Source organism: Corylus avellana, chromosome 9 (genome assembly GCF_965113065.1).
Source record: "Corylus avellana chromosome 9, dhCorAvel1.hap1.2, whole genome shotgun sequence".
Classification (NCBI taxonomy): domain Eukaryota; kingdom Viridiplantae; phylum Streptophyta; class Magnoliopsida; order Fagales; family Betulaceae; genus Corylus; species Corylus avellana.
Genome location: NC_142498.1, coordinates 14,688,791 through 14,711,595, shown reverse-complemented (window position 1 = coordinate 14,711,595; position 22,805 = coordinate 14,688,791). Strand labels below are relative to the sequence as shown.

General features: G+C 36.2%; 2 protein-coding genes across 2 annotated transcripts in view; one reads left to right on the top strand and one right to left on the bottom strand.

The window, feature by feature from the left end:
* Positions 1-806: 806 nt before the first annotated feature.
* Positions 807-7,178, top strand: LOC132190531 (mitotic checkpoint protein PRCC-carboxy-term protein). The gene is made up of 2 exons (XM_059605550.2): positions 807-1,924; positions 6,877-7,178. The coding sequence occupies exons 1-2, from the start codon at positions 938-940 to the stop codon at positions 7,033-7,035; spliced, it is 1,146 nt and encodes a 381-aa protein (XP_059461533.2). The 5' UTR covers positions 807-937; the 3' UTR covers positions 7,036-7,178.
* Positions 7,179-10,291: 3,113 nt separating this feature from the next.
* The window catches only part of ATLIG4 (DNA ligase IV), a 35,198-nt gene continuing 22,684 nt past the window's right edge, over positions 10,292-22,805 (bottom strand). The window contains exons 13-27 of the mRNA XM_059605412.2: positions 21,920-22,044; positions 21,794-21,828; positions 21,637-21,695; positions 19,106-19,189; positions 18,592-18,687; positions 18,453-18,501; positions 18,209-18,296; positions 17,851-18,051; positions 17,110-17,235; positions 16,886-16,985; positions 16,680-16,785; positions 16,309-16,439; positions 16,015-16,176; positions 13,878-14,033; positions 10,292-11,280 (exon numbers count right to left, since the gene is read on the bottom strand). Of these exons, the coding sequence (XP_059461395.2) occupies positions 10,551-11,280; positions 13,878-14,033; positions 16,015-16,176; positions 16,309-16,439; positions 16,680-16,785; positions 16,886-16,985; positions 17,110-17,235; positions 17,851-18,051; positions 18,209-18,296; positions 18,453-18,501; positions 18,592-18,687; positions 19,106-19,189; positions 21,637-21,695; positions 21,794-21,828; positions 21,920-22,044 (2,248 nt within the window). The 3' untranslated portion in view covers positions 10,292-10,550. The remainder of the gene's footprint in view (positions 11,281-13,877; positions 14,034-16,014; positions 16,177-16,308; positions 16,440-16,679; positions 16,786-16,885; positions 16,986-17,109; positions 17,236-17,850; positions 18,052-18,208; positions 18,297-18,452; positions 18,502-18,591; positions 18,688-19,105; positions 19,190-21,636; positions 21,696-21,793; positions 21,829-21,919; positions 22,045-22,805) is intronic.

The following is a 22,805-nucleotide window of genomic DNA, read 5'->3' as shown; positions in this document are numbered from 1 at the left end:
AAACTGTCCGGATTTTTCAACAGTCCCCAACACTGTTTTGCAAGGAGGGCTTTATTGAAACAAGTGAGATCTCTAAACCCCATTCCTCCTCTTGATTTAGCTAGCCCCATTTTTTCCCAGCTCATCCAGTGGATTTTCCTCTCATTCTCCTTATGTCCCCACCAAAACCTTTGCATCATCTTGTTTATCTCCTTACAAATCTCTTTTGGGAGGAGAAAAATACTCATGCTATATGTAGGAATTATTTAATTGATCATGTGATATAATCATATATATTATAGTGATAATATATTAATACTCAAATTGTGATTTAATTATCTCAAAAAAAATTTGTGATTCAATGATCAATTGATTATGTTATATGTATAAATATTATTATAATTATAATTATAAAAATATATTATATAGAAAGACGGTTAGCAGTTACGGTTAGTAAACCTAATAACCGCTATGTGGTTACAGCGGTTAATGGTTAGTGGGCCACCCGTATTGACACCCCTACCTAATTGATAAATTGGTCAAACAATTTAAATGGGTTATGTTTGGGTCAACCTAACATAATTTATTTATTAAATAGATTATGCGGGTCAAGTCGATTTGTATTCAGTCAACCCAACATGACCCATTTTTTAATCAAGTTGTATTGTTCCATCCGCTTATAAGTTGTATTAAGATTTCAAGATACGACAATTTAGATAAACGGATTGTGTTAGGGTTTACTCTTAACAGGTTGAAGCCTCAAGTGAGTCTACCCGAATCCGCACGGCATTAGCCCTAATTATTTTAAACAACAGGAAAAAAGAACAACCAATGTCGTAGTCGGTCGATTGCCTAACCCGTTACTGACAAAACCCGGTTTTCTTTCCCTCGGTGTTGAAATGAAAATCCGACCTCCAAAATTTCAACTGGGTTTTGAGTTGTTCTTTCTGGCGCTGGTATGGACTCTTTGCTAGCCAACTACGCCTCTTCAGACGAAGAAGGAGAAGATCAACGACAACAACAAGAGCCAAAATCTACAGCCTTGCCCTCCAAACCAACCTCCCCGTTTCTTTTCTCCTCTCTTCCCCAACCCAAATCTTCCTCTCTCTTCCAATCCCTCCCCCAACCCAAATCCAAAGAAACCCCATCGCTCCCCATCCCTCTTTCTCGCCCCAAATCGCAAGATCCACACCAACCCATTTCAAATCCCTCATCCTCAGGCCCCAAGACCAAAAGGGTCGTCCTATTCAAGCCTCCTATAGCTCCGTCTTCGATAAAATCCACCGTCCTCAACGACGATGATTATGAAGACGAAGAAAAAGAACGAAGCCGGCGAAAAGAATCGGAGTCCGTGCCGGCGCAAACCCCGTCAGTGAAGGCGTTCTTGTCGAGCATTCTTCCGGCTGCCAAGAAATCTGCCACATTGGGCGCTCTTCCGAGCTCCGGTACCGGGCGAAGAGCCATTGTGGAAACGGATGCACTCACGTCCAGTTCCGGCGGCATTAGAGCGGAGGAAGATTCGGGTACTGATCCAAATTTAGGGAACTATAGTTATGATAGTTATGGGAATTATGATTCGGGCATCGATCAGAACGTAGTGAATGATGATGTGAATTATGATACTTATGCGAATTATCAATCGGGTGTTGATCAAAATGTGAATGTGGACGGTCAATCACAATATGTTACGAGTGGTGGAGATAGTTTGAACCATGGAGATTATTTGAGTTATGGTAGTTATGGGCAGAATGGGAATAATTGGGCTGCTGGGTCGGTGCAGGAGATGTCGGGGACGGGTGCAACTGGGGTTAGACTGCCTGGGAAGAGAGGTAGAAATGAGGTTCCCCTGGAAGTAGTTGAGGTGAAGCAGGATGAGTTGATGAAGAATCGGCCGAGGGAGGACCAGGCCAAGTTAACCGGAATAGCGTTTGGGCCTGCTTACCAGGTAATTTCATTAGTAGCTTTACTGTTTTTTGGGTATTCTTTGATTTTTTGGTGTGGTCATTTAGCTTTAGCTCTTCATTGTAATTGATAAGTCTGATATTTCTTCTGCACATGTGCTTGTTCATTGATAATATCAAAGGCATTATCATGCATTGCTGTGGTAAATGCAAAAACTCAATATATTCCTTGCAGAACTTCTTTTGCTTAACATCATAACTCTTTTGCATCTTTATTTTTATTTAGATATTAGTGAAACAATTGAGTCTATAGATTGTTTAGGGTCTTTTCTCCAATCAATATATTCTTTGGGCTAACCAAGACAACAGGATATTAAGACTCATTCGATAGTGGCGTTTTTTGTGTGGACCGCAACGTTAGGAAAGATTTTAACTTTGAAAAACCTAAGAGAGAGGCACATCATAATAAGGGATTGGTGTAGCATGTGCAAGAAGAGCAGAGAGACGATAGATCTTCTCCACTACGAGGTGGCTAGAAATTTATGGGTTTTGATCTTCCGTCTTTTTGGTTTCAAGTGGGTTATGCTCAAAGGGTGGTTGAGTTGTCGGTGTGCTGTAGAGGTAAGTTGGGAAGCCGATGTAGATCAAAAGCTGGAGGTTGGTTTTTTTGTGCATAATGTGGTGCATCTGGAGGGAGCAAAATGCTCAAAACATCGAAAATTGTGAGAGAATGGTTTTAGAGTTAAAAGTTATTAGTTCAAATCGCGCCTTACGTTTTTAATAAGATGGGATCTTACTTATAAAAAAAAAAGTTATTATGTTCAAATCTTTATATGTTTGGATGGTGACTTATGATAGTTCTTGCTTCTATAATTTTTTAGAATTTTTGTATTTATGTTGTTCCTCTCCCAAATCGGGGTTCTCTCTTGTACACTTTCAGTGTATTTAGGTTGCATTCCCTTGTGCTTTTTGTTGAGAATGATTTACTTTTCAAAACAAGAAAAAAAAAAAAATTAATTGCTGCCGTCGTGTGTGATAGTTTATGTTAAATTATACAAAATCCTTTTAGTTGTCATGCCAGATTTATTAAAAAAATAAAGAAAAATTGGATACATCCTAGCAGTAAAACTAGTAGTTTCCTCTTTTCATTTGGCAATATTGGGTACCAATGAAGCACTAGTCGTCAACTAGCTTCAAGGGTTCAGGTTTGGACTTGATCTCTAGCCCTAAGATGAGACTTGTTTATAATCCACCGGTAAAAGATGATAATTTTGAAAAAGAATGTTAAGTTTCATTCTTAAACCTTTAAGATTTTTTTTTGATGACGAGGAATCCCTCCAAGGCAGGGCCACTTTTTAACCTCAAACCCGTGTGAAGCGCTTTCTCTACACGGATCGAGTAATACTCTGGCTTCCCTGGTGGGCTGGTCCCAAGGAATTGTTTGCACCCAAAGGGATTCGAACCTTAAACATGATGGAATGCCATCCAGACCAAGGCCCCTTACCACTTGATCCAACCCCTTGGGGGTTAACCTTTAAGAAGATTTATCTTGACTTAAATGCGGGTTCGAATTTTTGTTAGGCTTGAATACATGTCGGATGTTCAAATTTGTATGATCCTGGATCAAAATGCCTGAAGTATTAGTTCTTGGAAATAAGTTCATTAACCAAAGGCAGACCTTCATACCCCTGTGCATTTTAAGATTTAATAAGGCAGTCTGTATTTAAAATGCTCAGACGAGTCTTGGAAGCCAGTACATGGAGATATTTCAGCAGCTACTAAACATGCTAACTGCTGCTGAGGAGGAGTGCCTAGCAATCATGTGAAACATTTAGGTTTGGAGATAGGTGGTAATGTTTCTTGTAACATGGTTGATGTGGGATAAAAGTTTTGATGCCAAATTTGATGTAGAAGAATCTGGACAGCAACTTGTTTTAGGGTTTAGGACAATCTATGGCTAGAATTTTAGTGGGAAAGTAGGATTTTGTGGGGTTTGTATTAAAAAAAAGGCTAGAAAATATTAGGAATTGAGGTTTTCAATTAGTGCAAGGAATGGGATTTAGTTTGAATACGAACCAAAGGGGAAAATTCAAGTTCAAAGGTGTTGTTCCTGTGGTGCAACCGCACGTGACTACTTTTCCGTTCATTTTGACGATTCTTGCTAACAGTGTGGTCTTTTTGTAACGGAGTGATAATTTGAGGCACCCAGATGTCACTTTTTTAAGTTTGATGGTGCAAGTGAAAAAGTGGAAGTAGTTCTGGGGGCCAAAGTGTATTTTTTCATTAACTTATTTATCCTTATTTAAAGTTGATATTGTCATTGTTTATGAAAAGTTTAAAGTAGATATTGTCATTGTTTATAACTTTTCATAAATCATTAGTAGTCATTAATTACTTAATTATTGTTAAGACAATATCATTTGAGTTAATTAGGTAAATTAATTTTAGTTATGACCTTATAAAAATTAACCTAATCTAATGGTGAAGGAGGTGACGAGAAAAGTCTTTTGAATCTCTTTTCGAATATTGAAGAGGAGCGGGAGCCCTATACCTCAAAGGTAAAAAGGAAGAGAGAACTCAAGAATTTAGAATGCTCCATCAATTATAAGGCTAGAGGGAGACCTTCTCCGGAGAGGTGTCATCGCCAACGGGGTTGTGTAGGGACCAAAAATGCATTTTCCTTTCCTCTAGAGATGCATTAGGGGATTTGGGTTTTTTAGGGCTGGTGGTGGGCTATTGTGGGCTTTAGTCTTTGGGTTCTTCCTTTGGTTTGCCGTTTGGCTGTGGTTATTAGTTGGGTTTTTTGGGTTGGGTCTTCTTTGGTTTTGTCTTTGGGTTTAAATTGGACTACCTATGTATACTTTCTTGTGTATTTAGAGGCGCTTTGCACTTTTTTTGATATATAATATTACTTAGCAAAAAAAAATTAACCTAACTTGTATATATAATAAATCGAGTATAACTTTTTAACGTGAAATGGACTGTTTATATTTTATTATAACTGTATCTACAAACTTAAGTGTATACTAGTATATGTTATATAATATATATAATACATACATTGATATACATACACATACGTATACACATTTCTATATCAAGATTCTTCATCACAAAGATTTAAGTCATGTCTAGTACATTACATTAGGAAGAGAATTGTCTTTGATATTTTAAATTCTTAATCTTTTTTTACAAATGAAAAACAATAATATAAAAATTAAAATGAAGGTTGATGAGTTTATATGAGTTTGACACGTTTAATAAATGAGCATAAATTTCCATTCAACCTTAGTTCGTTTAGTAAATGAATCGAATTCGAGTCAAGTTATATAAGTCAAGCTTAAGTTGTTCATGAATAGCTCAGTTTGTTTACAGCCCTACTTACTTGCTAAACTAAAAAATGCTGAATAATAAAGCTTCGTGCTTGTCCTAGTTGCTTCATGAATCACACTTTCTGAAGTAGATTTAGAGCAGCCTTGGAGGGGCTTAGCCATGAGTGAGCTTGAAGTAAAGTCGTTCTGAAACTATAACATTTCAGCCATTCATGTGGAGATGTGAGTGCTTCAAACTTTTAGGAGTTCTAGGTTTTTGTACAATTTTATACATGGTATTTTGTGATGTTATGATACTATAAGGAAATCATGCCATCTTTATAAAATATTTAGAAACCACTATTTAGGGATGGAACCCGATTGTCAATAGTTATAAATGGATTTTTTACCCATAATTCAATTTATTAGGGGAAGGATTCCTATTTTTGCGTGGCAGGCCCCACATGACATAGTGGAGTTCGTACCATTGACAATTTTTCGTTGCAAGTATTGATTTATAATACTCACCATATTATTTGCCTATTTAGGCATCTGTTTCACCGTATCAACATGTGATAAGCTCTTTTTCTTTTACTTTCCAAGTTTTGAGGCCCGATATTGAATGAACAATGTCTAGTGTAAATGTCAAGTGCTTCAAAGTTTCCTGGTATGTACGTGAGGAAAGTAGGCATATGTTTCTAAAGCATAATACTAGAGAGGATAGGAAATAAGGTCTATTCTGCAATTTGTGTGCTGGAGGTTGGTCATATGGTTATGAACTTGGGAAGGAAAATGTTAAAGTTGGTTCTTCTTTCATGAAAGGATTCCAGTGGTGTGTGTGACGAATTTTTCAGATTCATGCTTGATGGTTTAAGTCTGCTTCATGTTTAATTTCCGGATCTCTTTGGTTTAACCATGAACAAGAAAGCTTGGACCAAAGAATTATCTCCGGACAATATCATTTGGGAGGAGCATGCTGCTTTTACAGAAATCTTCTAGTTTGGGAGGCAGCTATAATGTAGATATGATGCTCTAACCTTGTGGTGTACAAGACTTGGGGCCTTTGGATGGGAATCAGAAAAGAAGGGGTCGAGACATCTCTGCCATGTTCACTGTTGAGTCTCTTTTAACTTCATTGTTGAATCATGTGGGAGACCCCTTCCTAAGTTAGATTACCTTGGAAATTCTTGATTCCTTTTGAAAGTATTACCCATTTTGGTCTGTGTTGAACAAGATCTTGACAATAGATACATCATCTCTGCGAAATGAGCTAATTATGTTTTATTTTTTTATACTCTACATCTTGTTCTACTTTTCAATGTACATAGGTACAAAATGTTGAGTAATGCTTGCTTTGATGAATAATTGTGGCAATTTGCCTATTTTAAGAGCCTGAATGGGTTTAAAACGCACTTTTAGAAAAGCTTAAAAATGAAGCTTTTTCTAAATACGTATTCTATGGAGCTGATCTTTTTTCTTTTTCTTTTTTTTTTTCTTTTTTTTTTTTTTTTGGTTCTTTAAAAATGTCTTGTTGCTGAGTTATGACATGGAGGAGGTTTGTTGAAAATTGATCAATATTAGATTATTGAATTTTTTTTTCCCTTACAGGATCATTTTGTGTATTAAAAGTATATTCTATATTTCATTGGGTGTATTTATTATATATGTATACATTTCTGGTGTAGGCCGTTTCAACAAAAGGGAAGCCTTCAAAGCTGCACAAGAGGAAGCATCAGATTGGTTCTTTATACTTTGATATGAGGCAGAAAGAGATGGAACTTTCAGAGCGGCGTGCAAAAGGGTTCCTCACAAAAGCTGAAACTCAAGCCAAGTATGGATGGTGATGATGTCTTTGTCTTTGTCTATGTATTTTATCACACTCTCTACTTCACAACACCAGATATGTACTTTTACTGTGCCTTGTTTCTTGACAAGTGTATTATTCATTGCCATATATTATAATCTTTTCCACACCGTTTGATGATCCTATATATGTTATAATGTTTGGGAGGGGAGAGATTTTCAGCACCTCGTGTTTTAATTAATTTGATGGGAATATTTAATATTATATGTATGTTGTTTCTGGGGGCTATCTTCGTTTGGAAAATTAAAACAACACAAGGTGGTATAGAAATCAAATACACCCACAAGCAGAAAATACGGTAACTGCTATTAAGGATTGGTTCATCCTTGTTAATGGAATCAGACGAAGTTCTTTTATGTTTTTAATGATAGTCGTATAAATGAAAAAAAAAAATAAATAAATAAATTTGAATCACTTTTTATCGAATGTATGGAAAAATCCCATTTCATTTTTTAGGAAAAGGCTTGATCATCTCTTTCTTGGTTGGTAGTGTAGTTTGACTTCTTTCAATTTTTTTTTTTAATTTTTTTTTTTAAAAAAAAAAAAAAAAAAGAAAAATCACTTAACCCTAGCTCGTTGGCTCAGAAAAAAAAAAAAACTGAAGAAAAAGTTGTCAATCTTTTATTGTATAAAAGTGTTGCAGATGTAAAAGGAGATGGAATGTTCAACCAGTATAAAACAACATTCTAATAGGACGTTGATCTCGATGAATGGACCAACAGTACATGAGAAATGCCATTTATCATTACTTTTTCTTCTTTTTTTTTTTTTCTCCCTCAAAACGCACAGTTTAACTAAGGAATGAAAAGCTCATTGAAGTTTAACGGGTGCGTTTGGGATTGCGATTTCGCAAGAATAATTTGTGTTTTTAAAAGATATCGTAAAATATAAGACGTTTGCCATTGCAATTTAAAAAACACTTAATTTAAAATAGGAAAAAAAATTTGCGATTTCTATAAACAGGTTAATGGGTATTTATTTGAAAAAACGCGAATATAAACTAAAATCACGATTTCGCATAACAAATATTTGATAAAAATGTACTTTTTAACATATTTTACTAAAACGCCTTTGCGATTTTAAAATGTAGCGATTTCAAAAACGCAATTTTTAAAATCGCATTTATTGAAATCGCAATCCCAAACGAACGCTTAGCTGCACATAGGGTTGTAAATGAGCCGAGCTTGGGCGAGCCAGGGCTGTCCAAGCTCGGCTCATTTAAAAATTTCACGAGCTCGAGCCAAGCTCATGTTGTGCTCCAAAATTTAAGCTTGGCTCGGCTCACCAAGGAAAATTCCTTGTGCGAGCTGAGCTCGAGCTCGTCTAGTAGGCGAGTCAAGCAGGCGAGCCGAGCCGGCTCGGCTTGGCTAATGCAAACTTTTTAAAATAAAAAAATAAAAAATAAAAAAAATAACTTAAATGACTCATCATACCAATGAAACAAATTAAATTAAATTAAATTTAATAATAATATATTAGTAAAAATGTTTTACTTCCCAACCAACAAATTGAAAGCAACTTTGTAATCCAAGCCTCTCCTTTTGAGCCAATCCATGTGGGACAACTACAGCCTTGGCTCAGTAAGAGAGGCTTACATCATTTTTATATATTACTTAAGTGAAAAAGTTTTTTTGCTTTTTTCATGTGGGACAGACAAGCTAACTATTATTGTGAGAGATGAGTGCTTGATTTTATTTTATTGGTGTGTGACACTTGTAAGCAAACAAAAAGGAGTTTACTCTTAACACTTAATAGTAGCAAAAAAATGTTTAATATACATGGTTAATATTACTAATATATGAAATTGACTTTGATAAAAAAAAAAAAAAAAAAAAAAAAAAAAAAACCGTTTATTATATATACAAATTATCTAACTTTTTTTAAAAAAAATTTATATATATATTAACCAATTAGCTCTCTTTAATTAGTTAACTCAGATTAATACACACAATACACTAGTTAACTATAAATAGTTATACACTATAACTACACTATATATATACGAGTTGCGCTAATAAGCAAGTCGAGCCCCTATACTAGTATGTTCACGAACTTTAGACGAACGAGTCGGGTTTTATACGAGTATGTATCGTTTAATAATCGAGTATAGTTTCGTATCCACGAACGACTCATTTAACAATCGAGTCGAGTACGAGCCGAGCTTTTTTGATCCCAAGCATCCGCACACCCTTTAAATTGAAAGTTGAAACTCATTTTCTTGAAATCAGCGCCACTTCAAAATTATTTGATGAGTCTGTTTTGAAATCAACGGCACTTGAACAGAAACCTATTATTGGTGTTTCTAAAAAAACAATTGATTAAGTTTAAACGTGTGTTTCTATTTCTTCATACTTTTACTTGAAAAAAATCAGGAACATAATTAAACTTTTATGTCAGGAGATCCTTACCATCCTAATGATAGAGGCCAAATCCAAAGAACATATTTACAAAAAGGATATTGTCAATCAGTTAATCATAAATTTTCATAAACATAATTTGAAAAAACATGGCTTCATTTTAATTGAGCATGGTTCAAAAAATATGTTGGTCGGTTGGAAAACAACATTTCAAAAGATGTTGCATGTTTTTTATATTGTTAACAATAATTTGTGAGTTTTTTTTTTTTTTTTTTGACTTGTCCGCATAAAAGGTGGAGGGAGATTCAAACTAATGACCTCCGCTTCATGAGACATGATTCCCAGCCGATTTAGCTACTCCCCTTAGGACACAATAATTTGTAAGTTACATATATGTTTTGAACAATAATAAATTTTATTGAATTATTTATTTATTGTATTTGTTATATTTTTAAATTATTTTATTTTATTTTTATAACCTTGACCCCCTCAACTAAAATCTTGGCTTCGCCACTGGCGGCAATGCTCAAACAACCTCTTCTCATCCATGATAATTGGGATGCTCCAACCACCCCTTCATTCTCTAAAGAAATGGCCGGTCACCTCAAGGGGTGGTTGGTGTGATGACCACCTCACTCTGAGAGGATGGTCTGGTCTGATCATCCATTTCACTGTGTTTGGTTTTCTTACTTTTTTAATACTTACGTGATTTAATTTAAGCCGTTCATTTTCAGTGAATATCGATTTCACTGCTTTGCTTTTTCAAAAGATTACAGGAGACCTCAATCCACCTCAATCGTTCGAACTTCATGTTTCATGGCACACCCTGATATCTCAAAAATAAACTGGTCACATCAGTCGATCACAATCTGGTTTATGCTCAGGCAAAATCACAATATTTATATAATGACAATAGTGTTTGGTCTATATGAAAAGTACAATAACATAGTGCATATAGTATCTCTTTGGTATATTACAAGACAATGAAGAGAGCTCACAGTTTTTACTGAAGATGCTCACATCACAATCTAGACCCAGCATTATGCTAATAATACAAAACTCGTATTACTGAGAAATCATTTCGTTTCCCTCATTCACATTCTCATACAAAACCTACAACCAACAAACATATCATATTTTACCAATCCTTTAGCAGCTCACCAGCAACATCCTTGTAGCTCACTTTCTTTTTCTTTGTAGGCCCTGCATTGGGATCCAAGGGTGGTTTCTCATCATTGAGAATTCTCTCTCTTGTCCCAACTTCCTTCGCTCCAAGGCTCGGAATCATATCCAACAACATGGCTTGAACCGGATCAGCCAAAACTTCCAACTCCTCCAACCTCTCGCCGTCTTTGCTATTAATATGCATTTTAGTCATTTCAACATTTGGAACTTTATCGTGCCACTCTTCATATCCAATATCTTTTTCAACCTCCTCCGCTGCCTTGCCTCTAGCTGATGATTCAGAATCTTCTATTATTTCAGTCCCTTGGATTTCTGAGCTTCCCGTACCTACCGTTTCATGATTTCCTTCTCTTATGTTGTTCTCTTCTCTGTGTGTCTTCTCGTCATGAGATAAGCTTTCATCTGATTCATTATCACATATTTTAGCAGGCCTCTGTCCAATACGTCCCCGTGTTCTTCGAGCTTGGGTCATAGTTGTTTTTCCTTTGTTCATGCTTGTGCCAGCAGGTCTTCCTCTTTTCCTTTTCCCGATCCCCTCGTATGAGGCCAAAGTTTTAGGTTTTCCTAAAGCAGTTTTGTCTGTTATCTGTTCCCTTAAATCAAGAGAAGGGGACATATTCTGTTTTTCTTCATTGTCCAATCCAGCGGGGGCTCCTAGATCCTGGTCATGTTTATCATGATTGCTGAAAAATCGTGACACAGCAAAACAGCTATATCAATCAGAACATCTAGCCAAAAAGAAAAATATCACACACAGCATTCATATTATGCAAATAGTAAGTAACGCTTTACATTTTGACCAACATTTTAAAAATTCAATTTGAATGGGACAACTTTTAATATTCTAAAAATATATATAGAAAAAAATAAAAATAAATTAGATACTTTCAATCTTCTTCGGTATAACCCTGTATTTCAGAAATAGAAACATAGAACAATTTCTTCTTCAACCAGAACAAAATTCAATGCTGCTGCAAACTCAAAAAGAACTAACATGTAAGAGTATAGGACCATAATCTAATTGGACTGTTGTTTTCAAATTCAGATGATACTGTGGGTCAAACTGTCCATTGTCAACGGCCAGGTCATGTAAAGTTTTCTTCTTTTTTTTTCCTCCGATGAATAAGAGATTTCATTAACAACTAGGCTCAAAAAAAGAGCAATTCCTCAAACACAGTTACAAGCCCTTACAAAGGCTGAGAAAACCAACCAAAACAGGGAAAACAAAACCTACAAGCCAACATTACAAAAGCATATCAGCAGGTAAATTCCACAAAGAGCACAAAAGATTCTCCCTAGTTCTAGGAAACCTTCCTTTCCCAACAAGTCTAGTTCTGACTTCCCATAGACTTTTTTTCAAAATCTGCTCTTCAGTGCTCAGAGTACCAGTATGTCGAAGCTTGTTTCTGGTGTGCCAAAGATTGTACACAACAGACCCAAGAACCTGACGACACAAGAAGCTGTGAAGAGATTTTTCCCCCCAATTGTTACAGCCTAGCTGCACAAGATCATCCCAAATCACAGGAGGCTGCTCAATTCTGCAACAAGACATGCAGAAAATCCAGATTCTGGAGCTAAAACTGCATTCAAAAAAAAGATGATCACGAGTTTCCAATTGGCTATGGCAGAAACTGCACTGAACTTCACCCTTATAGCCCCATTTGAGTAACCTCTCCCCTGTAAGAAGCCTATCCTTCATAGCAAGAGGAAACCAGACCATCTTCCACCAAATAGACTCTTCATTCTTCTCTCTAAATGCTTCCCAAGTTTCTGAACTAACATAGATACCCTTCTTAGAAGCAGTCCAAACCGGTTTACCCAAGCTAACTTTAGGAAGTCTAGCTTGTATCTCAACTAAAGCTTCTGGCCTGGCTGGACTCCAAAACCAATCCCCATTACATATGACAGAGGAAAGTTTTGCTTCAATATTACTATGAGCATCATAAACAGTCCTAAAACCATATTGCTCAATCAAAATCCCTGAAGGATGCCAACAATCCAACCACAGATGGATGCTTTCCCCATTCCCAACCTCAAACCTCAAGAATCTTTTGGCAATATCCCTTAGCTTCAAAAATTTTCTCCAACTCCAAGAACAATTCTGAGGAATGCCTACACTCCAAAAACTCTTTCTTTTCAAGAGGTTCTCTTTCACCCACGCTACCCAAAAAAGCTCCAAATATGCCTAAGCATAGAGGTCTGGTTCCAAACTTCTAGCCTCTTCAACCCCAAACCTCCCTCCTTCTTAGGAAAACAAAGATCACACCAAGAAACCTTAGCCTTTGCTGCCCCTTCCCCTTTCCCATTCCAAAGAAACCTATTGAATTTTTGTTCAGTAGCTTTAATAGTCTTGTAAAGTTCTTCACACAACCTAAAGTGAGCTGGGCATGCATGATATCTTTACCACACCTTGAGGGGGAGTGGTGAGGGATTGTATATTTTTTATCCTTAGTATTAGACTCTATCATGCTGGAGGGCACTTCTGTAACTGTATCATTCCTAAATTAGCATTAAATAATACATCAGTGGAAAGAGAACCCCAATTTAGGTTTTCTCCTTCCACTTTTACATTATTGAGCATAAATCAACTCTTATATTCCTCCAACCAAACGTAACGTGAAAGTCAATGGTGCTGTTTGTGATCCCCGATTTCCAATTTCAAGCAAAATCTTACATGTTGAAAACATTTGCTAACAGGGCTTATAAATATGCAATAAATCATGACTAGGAGGGAATTTTGCACAAGTCTTAACTTCACTGATCTCAACTTTTTGGCTTATTTTGAACAGATATTAAAACAACATAAGGTAACCTAAAACCACAATCAGTAACACAACCTCCTTGCCCACCCGCCCAAAAAAACACGCACAAAAGAAGACGAAAAGGAATATAGCACATGCGCACAGGCACGCACACAGATGATATATATACCAATGAATGTTTCTGTTTCATGTACAAATCAATATACTATGATAAATGCCACTTAACAAGACTGCATAATATTTCCACCAAATCTATCTTACTTGTAACGGATGATTTGTGCAATCAAATTTGTAACCATAGTTGTTTAAGACATTTTACATAATTAAGGATTACAAAAATTTCCAACCATTATTACTTTAAAAATTTCTTGAACATTGACGATTAGATTCACAATTCCACTAGTTATCAATCTTCCGAAGTCAGAAAATACTATGGCAAATCAATTCCCAGGATGCCATATCTAAAATATGCTGGCTCAAGCATAACTCTAAAAATGTAAAAGCTTATTGGAACTGACCACTCTACAATTTCCAAATCTTGCACCCCAATGGTCTTCAAGCTATATGGTCCTTCTTGCAATCTTTGGTCCCTCTCCAAGCAGTCTTCCAACCATTGAGATTTCACAACATGCAACCCCTTGTTCCATAAAAGATGCTTCTCTGATGAAGTGAAACTGTCAAAAAAAAGGGGAGAAAACAAGGGCATACATCATAAACTCTAATTTACACATGCAGACAGCAGTTGCAATGAAAAAAAGAAAGCCCCTTGAGCGTTGGTTCACATGGCACACTGGTAGTATTGTGGGTGGGGGTGGTGGTTGAGGCATGTCTTGTGTCAAAAGTTAGCATAATTCCATAACAATAACATAAGAATAAAATTGAGGCAGAAAATAGAGAAAAAGACAACCATTTCCATCTCAAAGACAGCATGATGTGTTATTTGAATCTGGTTGGAGGCAAGCTATGGAATTGGATATGAAGGCCTTGCATCAAAATAGGACGTGGGAGCTGGATCTGTTACCGCTCGGTAAACAGCCTATTGGCTGCAAATGGGTTTACATTGTTAAGTTTAATATTGATGGTTCGGTTGAACAGTTAAAAGCTCGTTTGATTGCTAAGGATTATACACAGACGTACAATATTGACTACTATGAAACTTTTTCTCTAGTTGCCAAAATTTCATTTGTTCGCGTTCTTATTTATTTGGCTACTAATCTCGATTGGTCCTTGTTTCAATTGGATGTAAAAAAAAAAATGCCTTTTACATGGGAATGACATGAAGAAGTTTATACGAAGCAACCACTTGGGTTTGTTACTCAAGGGGAGTATCAGAGCCATGTCTGTAAGTTAAAAAAAAACATTATATGGTCTCAAGTAATCACCGAGGGCATGGTTGGAAAATTCTCTGAAGCAGTATTGGAGTTTGGTCTCCAAAGATGTCAGACGGATCATTTAGTATTTCTCTCACATACTAGAGCAGGCAATATTCTCCTTGTAGTATATGTAGATAACATCGTCATTACCGGAGATGATTTAGGATGCATTGCATGATTGAAACAATTTTTGCAGTAGCGGTTTCATTCAAAGGATTTGGGCAAACTTTAATAGTTTCTAGGTATTGAAGTTGCTAGATCTCGAACGGGTATCAACTTATCTCAAGAAAAGTATGTACTTGATTTGTTAGAAGAGACAAGTCTTTTGGGTGCTCGTCCTGTTAAGGTTCCAATGGATTGGAATCAATAAATAAAGAAGGATGAAGGGGAATTATTTGAAGATCCTAGCATTTATCATCATCTAGTTGGAAAGTTGAACTATCTTACTATCACCGAGCTAAATATTTCATATGCAGTTAGTGTTGTTAGTCAATTCTTGAAGGCTCCTCAGGTTTCACATTGGGAAACTGTTACTCACATTATTTGGTGTATGAAGAGAGCCCCTGATCTTGGGATACTATATAGACAGAATGGACATCTTAAGGTAGAAGGTTTTACGAATGCAAAATGGGCACGTTCTCCTTCAAATAGACGGTCTATTACAGGATATTGTACACTCTTAAGTAGTAATCTTGTAAGCTGGAAGAGTAAGAAACAGATAGCAATAGCGCACTCTAGTGCTGAAGCAGAGTACAAGGCAATGGTTCATACTACTAGACTACTAGTGAGTTGACATGGCTACAACATTTTCTTCAGGAGATTGGGTTTTCAGCTCCCACTCCTATCCCATTATTTTGTGATAACCAAGCTGCTTTATATATAGCATCTAACCGAGTATTTCAAGGAAGGACCAAACATATTGAGGTTGATTATCATTTTATTCGAGACAAAATAATCAATGGAGGTATATTTACAACATTCGTGAAGTTTGGGGACCAGTTAGCTGATATGTTTACAAGATTTTGTAACCGGTTAGAGTTTACTTGTTCCAAGCTAGGTTTATATGATATATATGCTCGAACTTGAGGGGAAGTGCTAGAAGAGTTTGTTAGGGTTTGGGGGTATCTTGGTAGTTGTAATATTTTTTAAAACCTATATAATAAGATGTGTGAGGTAGGCTACCGTAGATGAACATAAGCCTCCTCTTTTCTTTCCATGCAAACCCTACTATAACATGGACCAAATATCCCTGATCGACACGGAAAATCTTGAATGTACTTACCTTTTCAATAGAGTTTCAAAGTCTACGTCAAAACCTGGTACTGACAAAACTACCAAATGGGTAGCAAGAGCAATACTGTGGCTGACTTTTCCACCAGCCATGGAAACTTCAAGCTTCAACCTCCTCAATGCAAGTCCCAACAAAACTTCCCAATCTGGTTTCCTTCAAACAAAGTTACAAACAATTGAACAACCATTTGGGAAAACAAAGTATTTAGAAGACCAAGTAAATTCATATAATCTAAGATAGATAGACAAGCCATAAATGTAAAATTGTATAGTCAACAAAACTTACAAAGATGGTATTGAAGGGCGGAAATAAATGCAGCAGCCATAAAAGTGGGACCATTTCTTCTTTGGACAGTACTTTTTCTTATAATAGTCGATAGTTTTCGTCGCCTCATATCTGTCCACATTACTTAAGAGCTGGAAAGAATGAAACTATGTAAATCATGTCATTTTTGTCAAAAGCTTGCTTTATGTTTCTTCATTAATAGCAATACTACATATTTAAAAAACAAATGGATGTACTGAAAGTTTTACCAATGCTTCTCCTCTTTACCTTAATTCTTCTTTCATTTTTTTCTATACATAGTGTAGCCATTTTGTGCACAAAATAGTACAAATTTAAGGTAGAAAGCAACTTAAATTCCTATTCAGATATACCTGTTTGATGCCTGCAAGATCAAGATCCTGGTAGTATGAGTCAGAAAATTCATCAATTTCTTCTTGTAACTTCTTCTTTGATGAGCCAGAAAGGAAGAGGAAGTACCTTTAAGAGAAAACAGTCAAAAGAACTGTACTTCTCTAAAACATTGGAAATATTACAAGGGCTTCCAGAAATAAGTTATAGACTAAAAATCATGACTAACTTTGGCTGTAAATGGAGGAGCTTCTTTTGTGAGCAACAATCCAATACCCAAGAGTAATGAATAATATCTCCATGAAGTTTTGCAGCCTGATACTTGATCCCTGCCAAACGTTATTTTTCTTTATACATTCCAGCCAGATATAGATGTGTGTTTGTGTATGCATATGCGTGCCTGTGTGTGAGTGGTGTGTGCATGAAAATTTCAGAGAGAGGGAGAGAGGAAACCCTTGCTATCAGCTGCAACACAATGAGTAACTGAGTTATTCAAATTCATTGAGAAAGTCCCTCCATTCTCAGCAACCATTTTGTGCAAGGAATCAAGAGACAGGGTTGGTGGAAAATTAACGAAGTCTAGATGTCAAGGAAGATTCAGCACAGCACCAAAAGGATTTGGCAACTGGTAAGATACCAAGAACCATTAACAGAACATTTCATTTTAAACGCAATTAAACATTATTAAAAAACTAAAGAAAAATAAGACATAACCAGACAAGCAACACATCACCTAAAAGTACTACATTTCTTTCCTTTCTCCTTTTTCCTGGGACAATGAAATGTATTTCCACTTTGATGGACAGTAGGATTAAAATGCAACAAAGAGCGTGATATCACCAATACATGTGAGGAATTCAAAATGCCTCAACTACATCACCAGCAGATAAATCATTTGGCTTAAGGAAACAAGTCAAATGATAAAACTATCCAGAGGGGCTTACTAACGAGGAATTCAAAATGCCTCAACTTTTTCAGAACAGGTCTGCTTACCACCCATGCTTGATATGGCATCCCCCCCCACCACCAACACAACTTTTCCCCCTAACAAATGGTTGTAATTCGACATTTACACATCATACGACAAACTATAGTGCATTCAATGCAGAAAACAGTTTGAAAGATCAGATGCTCTGTCAATCACTTGAGGGATTGTTAGAAAGTGGTAATTCAGAAGAACTTTCAATAGGATACAAAACATCATATTTGAAAATATTGAGGAGCCCCCCATAACGTCAGAAATATCAGTCTGAATTAAATGAGAAGGAACGACAGAGAGGTTCTTTCTCTCTCCCTTAGAGAATTTCATGCGTTTTGGTCTACTTTCCTGAAGGCCACCATAATCTGTGCCCCTTTGTGTAGTACCATTGCTTGAATGTACAAGTTCTACAAAAGCTGCAATCAAACAATAAATTTTAAAAACACATTATGTCTAACTTCTGTCAAAAACTAAAATAAGAGAATATAGAAGGAAACCGAAACAGAGATATAGTAGTGACCTTCAGTGAAGTTGAAAACCTACAGAAGCCTCATAACATATTAACCCACTTACATTGCACATCGAGGCATTCATGCCAAGGCTTGTCATATCTCACTCGGTCAATACGTGGAAATCTCAGGCTATACGGTGCAGCAAATACCTGCAAGAATGAATAGATCAATTGTGTATAGTGACAGGTCATAAATAAGGCATTAAGCAAATAACATTAGTAACAGCAGACAATCTACCAAGCACAGATTTGTCATAATTTTTTCAGTTAATAGAATGGAAATATTTCATAGTTTTGGGGACACACCTCAGATCTTATGGTTCGGATATCACTGGTAATAGACAGAATTATTGATCTGCAACAAGGAAGAATAAAAAGGGGGTAACTGACAATATTGATGTTAAAAATGAAAAAATTTTGAATAAGGAAATAAAAAATTACTAACTTCTCAGGGCTGTCAACCCAAACATCTGGTCTTTCTTTCGAGTTATTCGTTACTTGATAAAAACTTGGTGGTGGCTTCCTTGGGTATTCATATTTCCTGAAAAAGCAGTCAATAAAACGAAATATAGCCTGAGGATAGTATATTAAGACACCTAAAAGATTCTTGATGCCTAGTAGTTTGTTGATGGGCCCACATAAGCAAGCATATCTTGCCCACTTCTGGCGTCCACTCTAAACAACATCCTTGAATATCAGAATAAAATACAAACTCAATGGCACTTTTCTCATTTATCAAATAACGAATCAGGTATTGGACCTAATCTTGCCCAAACCAAAACCAAACTCAAATTACCAATGAGATTAATTTTAGGTCAACGACCACAAGCTGAGAGGTGAGAAAGGCATACCTCACAGCCATGGGTATTCTGGTTGTTTTGCCACTAGCTCATCGTACATTTTAAATGATGAAACAGTGAAACACTCACATTTCTCTAATCAAGTTATCTAAGAAGTACCTAAAAAAAGGCTTCAATTTGGTTGCAACAGCATCCAGCTCTTCATCTGAAAGCCCAGTACCCACTCTGCAGAAGGAAAGAAATCTGCAAGACAGAACTTCACTAGAATCATTCCTGGAGCTATTTTACATAATATTTTTTCTATGGATATGATTTTATTAGACAAAAGGGGGGAAACCTCATTTATACAGGATGTCTAAGCAAATAATTACAATGAAAAGGAAGGGAATCAATCAAATCTATAAAAGAAGTCATGGAAGTGGTGCCAAGCACACAAGACCACTCAATTAACGCTCTCCAGAACACTGATTTCAACTCAACAATAGACAACTCCACAGAACTAAATGTATGATTATTTTTCTCTCCAAATTGTCCAAATTAAGCAAACGGGAGCAGCATTCCAAATGAGGGAAATCCTGTGCTTTCCAAACCAACCTTTCCACTCAAAGTGCACATCAATCACCTCCTGAGGCATCACCAGTTAAGAGTTCAAACAGAGAGGACAAAAGGCAACTCGCTTGCCACTACACAACAAATCAACAAACGATCCACAGTTTCACTATTACACTTGCACATAAAATATCAATTCACTAGAATAATATTTCATTTAATGAGATTACCAACTTTTAGAATCTTCCCTAAAGCTATTGTCCACCAAAAAACCAAAAAAAAAAAAAAATGGAACCTTGCTGCACAAAACAGCCTTCTAAGGCGTCAATCCATTTGAACCTCTTAATAACTCATAAAGAGAACGAACTTCTACACTACTGTTTATCCTCTACCTCAACCCATCAGCCCCTTCATCTAGTGAAGTATGAGAGTACACTATATGAAAGATATAATCAACAAAGTTATCTTAGTATCTTACAACTCACCCAAGTTGGAGCATAGGTGTCTATCATGCCCAACTTGCTACAAAGTGTGCAAAAATGATTATTGCTAAATGTTTTAGTAAAAAATCTTCCAACTAGTACATGACCTAACATAGGATGTCACAATTTGCAATTTCATAACCTATCCTGTGCAAAGGGTTAATGGCTTTATACATTGCAGCTTTGTTATCAGAAAACATCATGAAGACCCTTTATTAGGAAAGTCCATCTCCTCCAAAAGATTTCTCACCCACGACATCTCACATGCTAGATGCGTCATAGTCTACTGTTGCACTAGATCTGCCACCATATTCTGATCCTTACTCGTCAAGTAACAAGATTACCTTCTACGAAACTGCAAACCCCAGACATGGACCTCTTATCAAGAGGATCACCCAATCTAATCTGCATCTGAAAAGGCAACAATATCTAGATTGTCCAAGGTTTCAACCCTAAACCTTTGCCAGAAGCACCCTTCAGATACCACAAGATACAACAAACAGCATTCCAATTATGTTGCCTTGGTGATTGCCTGAACTGACTAACTATTCCAACAGTAAAAAGTGATGGCAGGTAGAGTCACAATCAAGTAAATCAATTTCCCTGCATCTTTTATACCTTACAAGATCCTCAAATGTCTTTATCCTTATCCTTACTTAGTATTGGGATCCATCAGGTTGTCCACAAGTTTGGCAGCCAACACGCCTTTCTCCACAAGAATATCAGGCACATACTTCCTTTGTAAAAGAGGAAAAACCCTGCTCTGATCTTGCAACCTTAATGTCAAGAAAGTATTGCCACTCACCCAATCATTCATGTAAAAATGCCATACTCAAATGAGCCTTGAAGACCTTAACAGCATCTACATCAATGCCAGTAACCACAATATCCAATAGGGCTTAGTCTAATAAAAACTTAATATCCTATCATTGCTCTTTCCAAACCACATGTAGTTACTACCTAACTGAATTGATCCTATCATTGCTCTTTCCAAACCACATGTAGTTACTACCTAACTGAATTGATCGAACCATGCTTTACAATATTGTTTGAGACTGTTCATTCAAGTTCAGTCACATGTTAGAGTATGTTTTTCTATGTGTTTTTTGTTTGCTTTTTTTTTTTTTTTTTTTTTTGATAAGTAATATTGTATATATTGTTAAGTGCTAAAATATCTATATTTTAACCCCTTAATTTATATTTGTTAATTCTTTAGTTGTGTTACTTTGTGCAATTTTACTCCCTTTTTTGTGTTTTCTGTGTTTTTATAGGTCATGGACGAAAATGAGACATTCTTGGATATTTTGGACTTAAGTGTAAATTGGCTAAAACTGCGATCGAGCACAGGAAACCTAGGCTCGAGCGCCCAACACCAGGATCGATCGCCAGTGTGCGATCAAGCGCACCGCCAGAGAACAGTGTGGCGGTAGATGTATAGATTATGTGCTTGACACAAAGATAACATGAACAATTGGCAGTGTTAAAGAAGCATTATTCAGGAAGATTGCTATTTGCTCCTGAAGATAAGGGAACTGTATGAAAAAATTAGTATGAAACATATAGAAGATCATACCACAATTATAAGTTGTTTCGGTGGCATTTTACTTGTACAAAGCTACTAAATATAGTGAGCCAAGCTAATTAATGAGAAATTCTTACCGCCTAGGGTATGTATTTGGGGCTGGACGCTCTGCAAGGCCGACCAGGAATTGAGCTACCTGCAATAATAAGTACATCGGTACGTAGATTTTCTAATGAAACACATATTATGTGCAAAAACAGGATTCTTATACATTACAAAAGATGGAAAACTGACCTCACCACCACGACGACCAGAGCCATAGTATCCCCCTATAAAAATGCATGCAAGCAAAGGTAGCTACAATATTGCTTTGGAGTAAACAAATATGAAAAGAGGAAGAAAAAAAATTAAAATACAGACCTATGATAAGAACATCCAGATCAGAACCAGCACGAATATAGTCAGGCTTCAACTTCAACCACTTTCCACTCCGATCACTAGGTTCCCATTTGGAACCAAGGTCCTTTAACACAATCCCTTCATCTCTAAAGAATTAAAACTAATTAATGATTGGAATAAATCAAACATATAACTCTGGGTCACTCAAGTTTTAACTTGACACAATGCACAATAAATCTATCTATATGGCCAAAGACAAATGGATATAAATGATAATGTTTCTCTTAATTTATTTTCCAGTAGGTTAAATACTCCCAAAATACGAGAAACAATGACGTTTGTTAAATTAGGGTTTATTAAGAAGAGGGAGAAAAAGACGTTGGGAAACAATTATTGGTGAAGAGAATAATCTACCCCACCTCTAACTATATATATATATATATGCACAACCCTTTTGTAATATACTTATTACTATGATACACTCCAATGCAGCTCTACACCCTGCCTCAATTTGGAGCTAATATATCATATTAAAAACTAATCACAAATAAACTCCAACCCATTGTGGCCCAAAGACTTGATAAAAATTTCTGCAAGTTTATCTTCAAACTTTATGTTAAAGTTTGTATGAACAATTTAGACACAAAAGGCGGAGGCTATTATATTATTCAACTTCTCTTTAATCTAATATAAGCATCCTATTATATAGGATTAGGGAAATACCATATAGACCAAACTACTCCCAAAACCCTAATGACTCAAACCCTAACTCTTCTAACACTCCCCCTTAAGCCAAAGCATATACATCATATGAATCCAGCTTGGAAGATACAAGCAAATGAAAATAACTAAAAAAACATACTCCAACACTCCCCCTCAAGCTGGAACAGCTTGAAGCACACAATAC

Excerpts from the sequence above, each read along its gene's own strand:
- LOC132190531 (XM_059605550.2), top strand. The coding sequence starts at position 938 with ATGGACTCTTTGCTAGCCAACTACGCCTCTTCAGACGAAGAAGGAGAA. Across the intron at positions 1,925-6,876 it reads CGTTTGGGCCTGCTTACCAG|GCCGTTTCAACAAAAGGGAA; the intron begins GTAATTTCATTA and ends TTTCTGGTGTAG.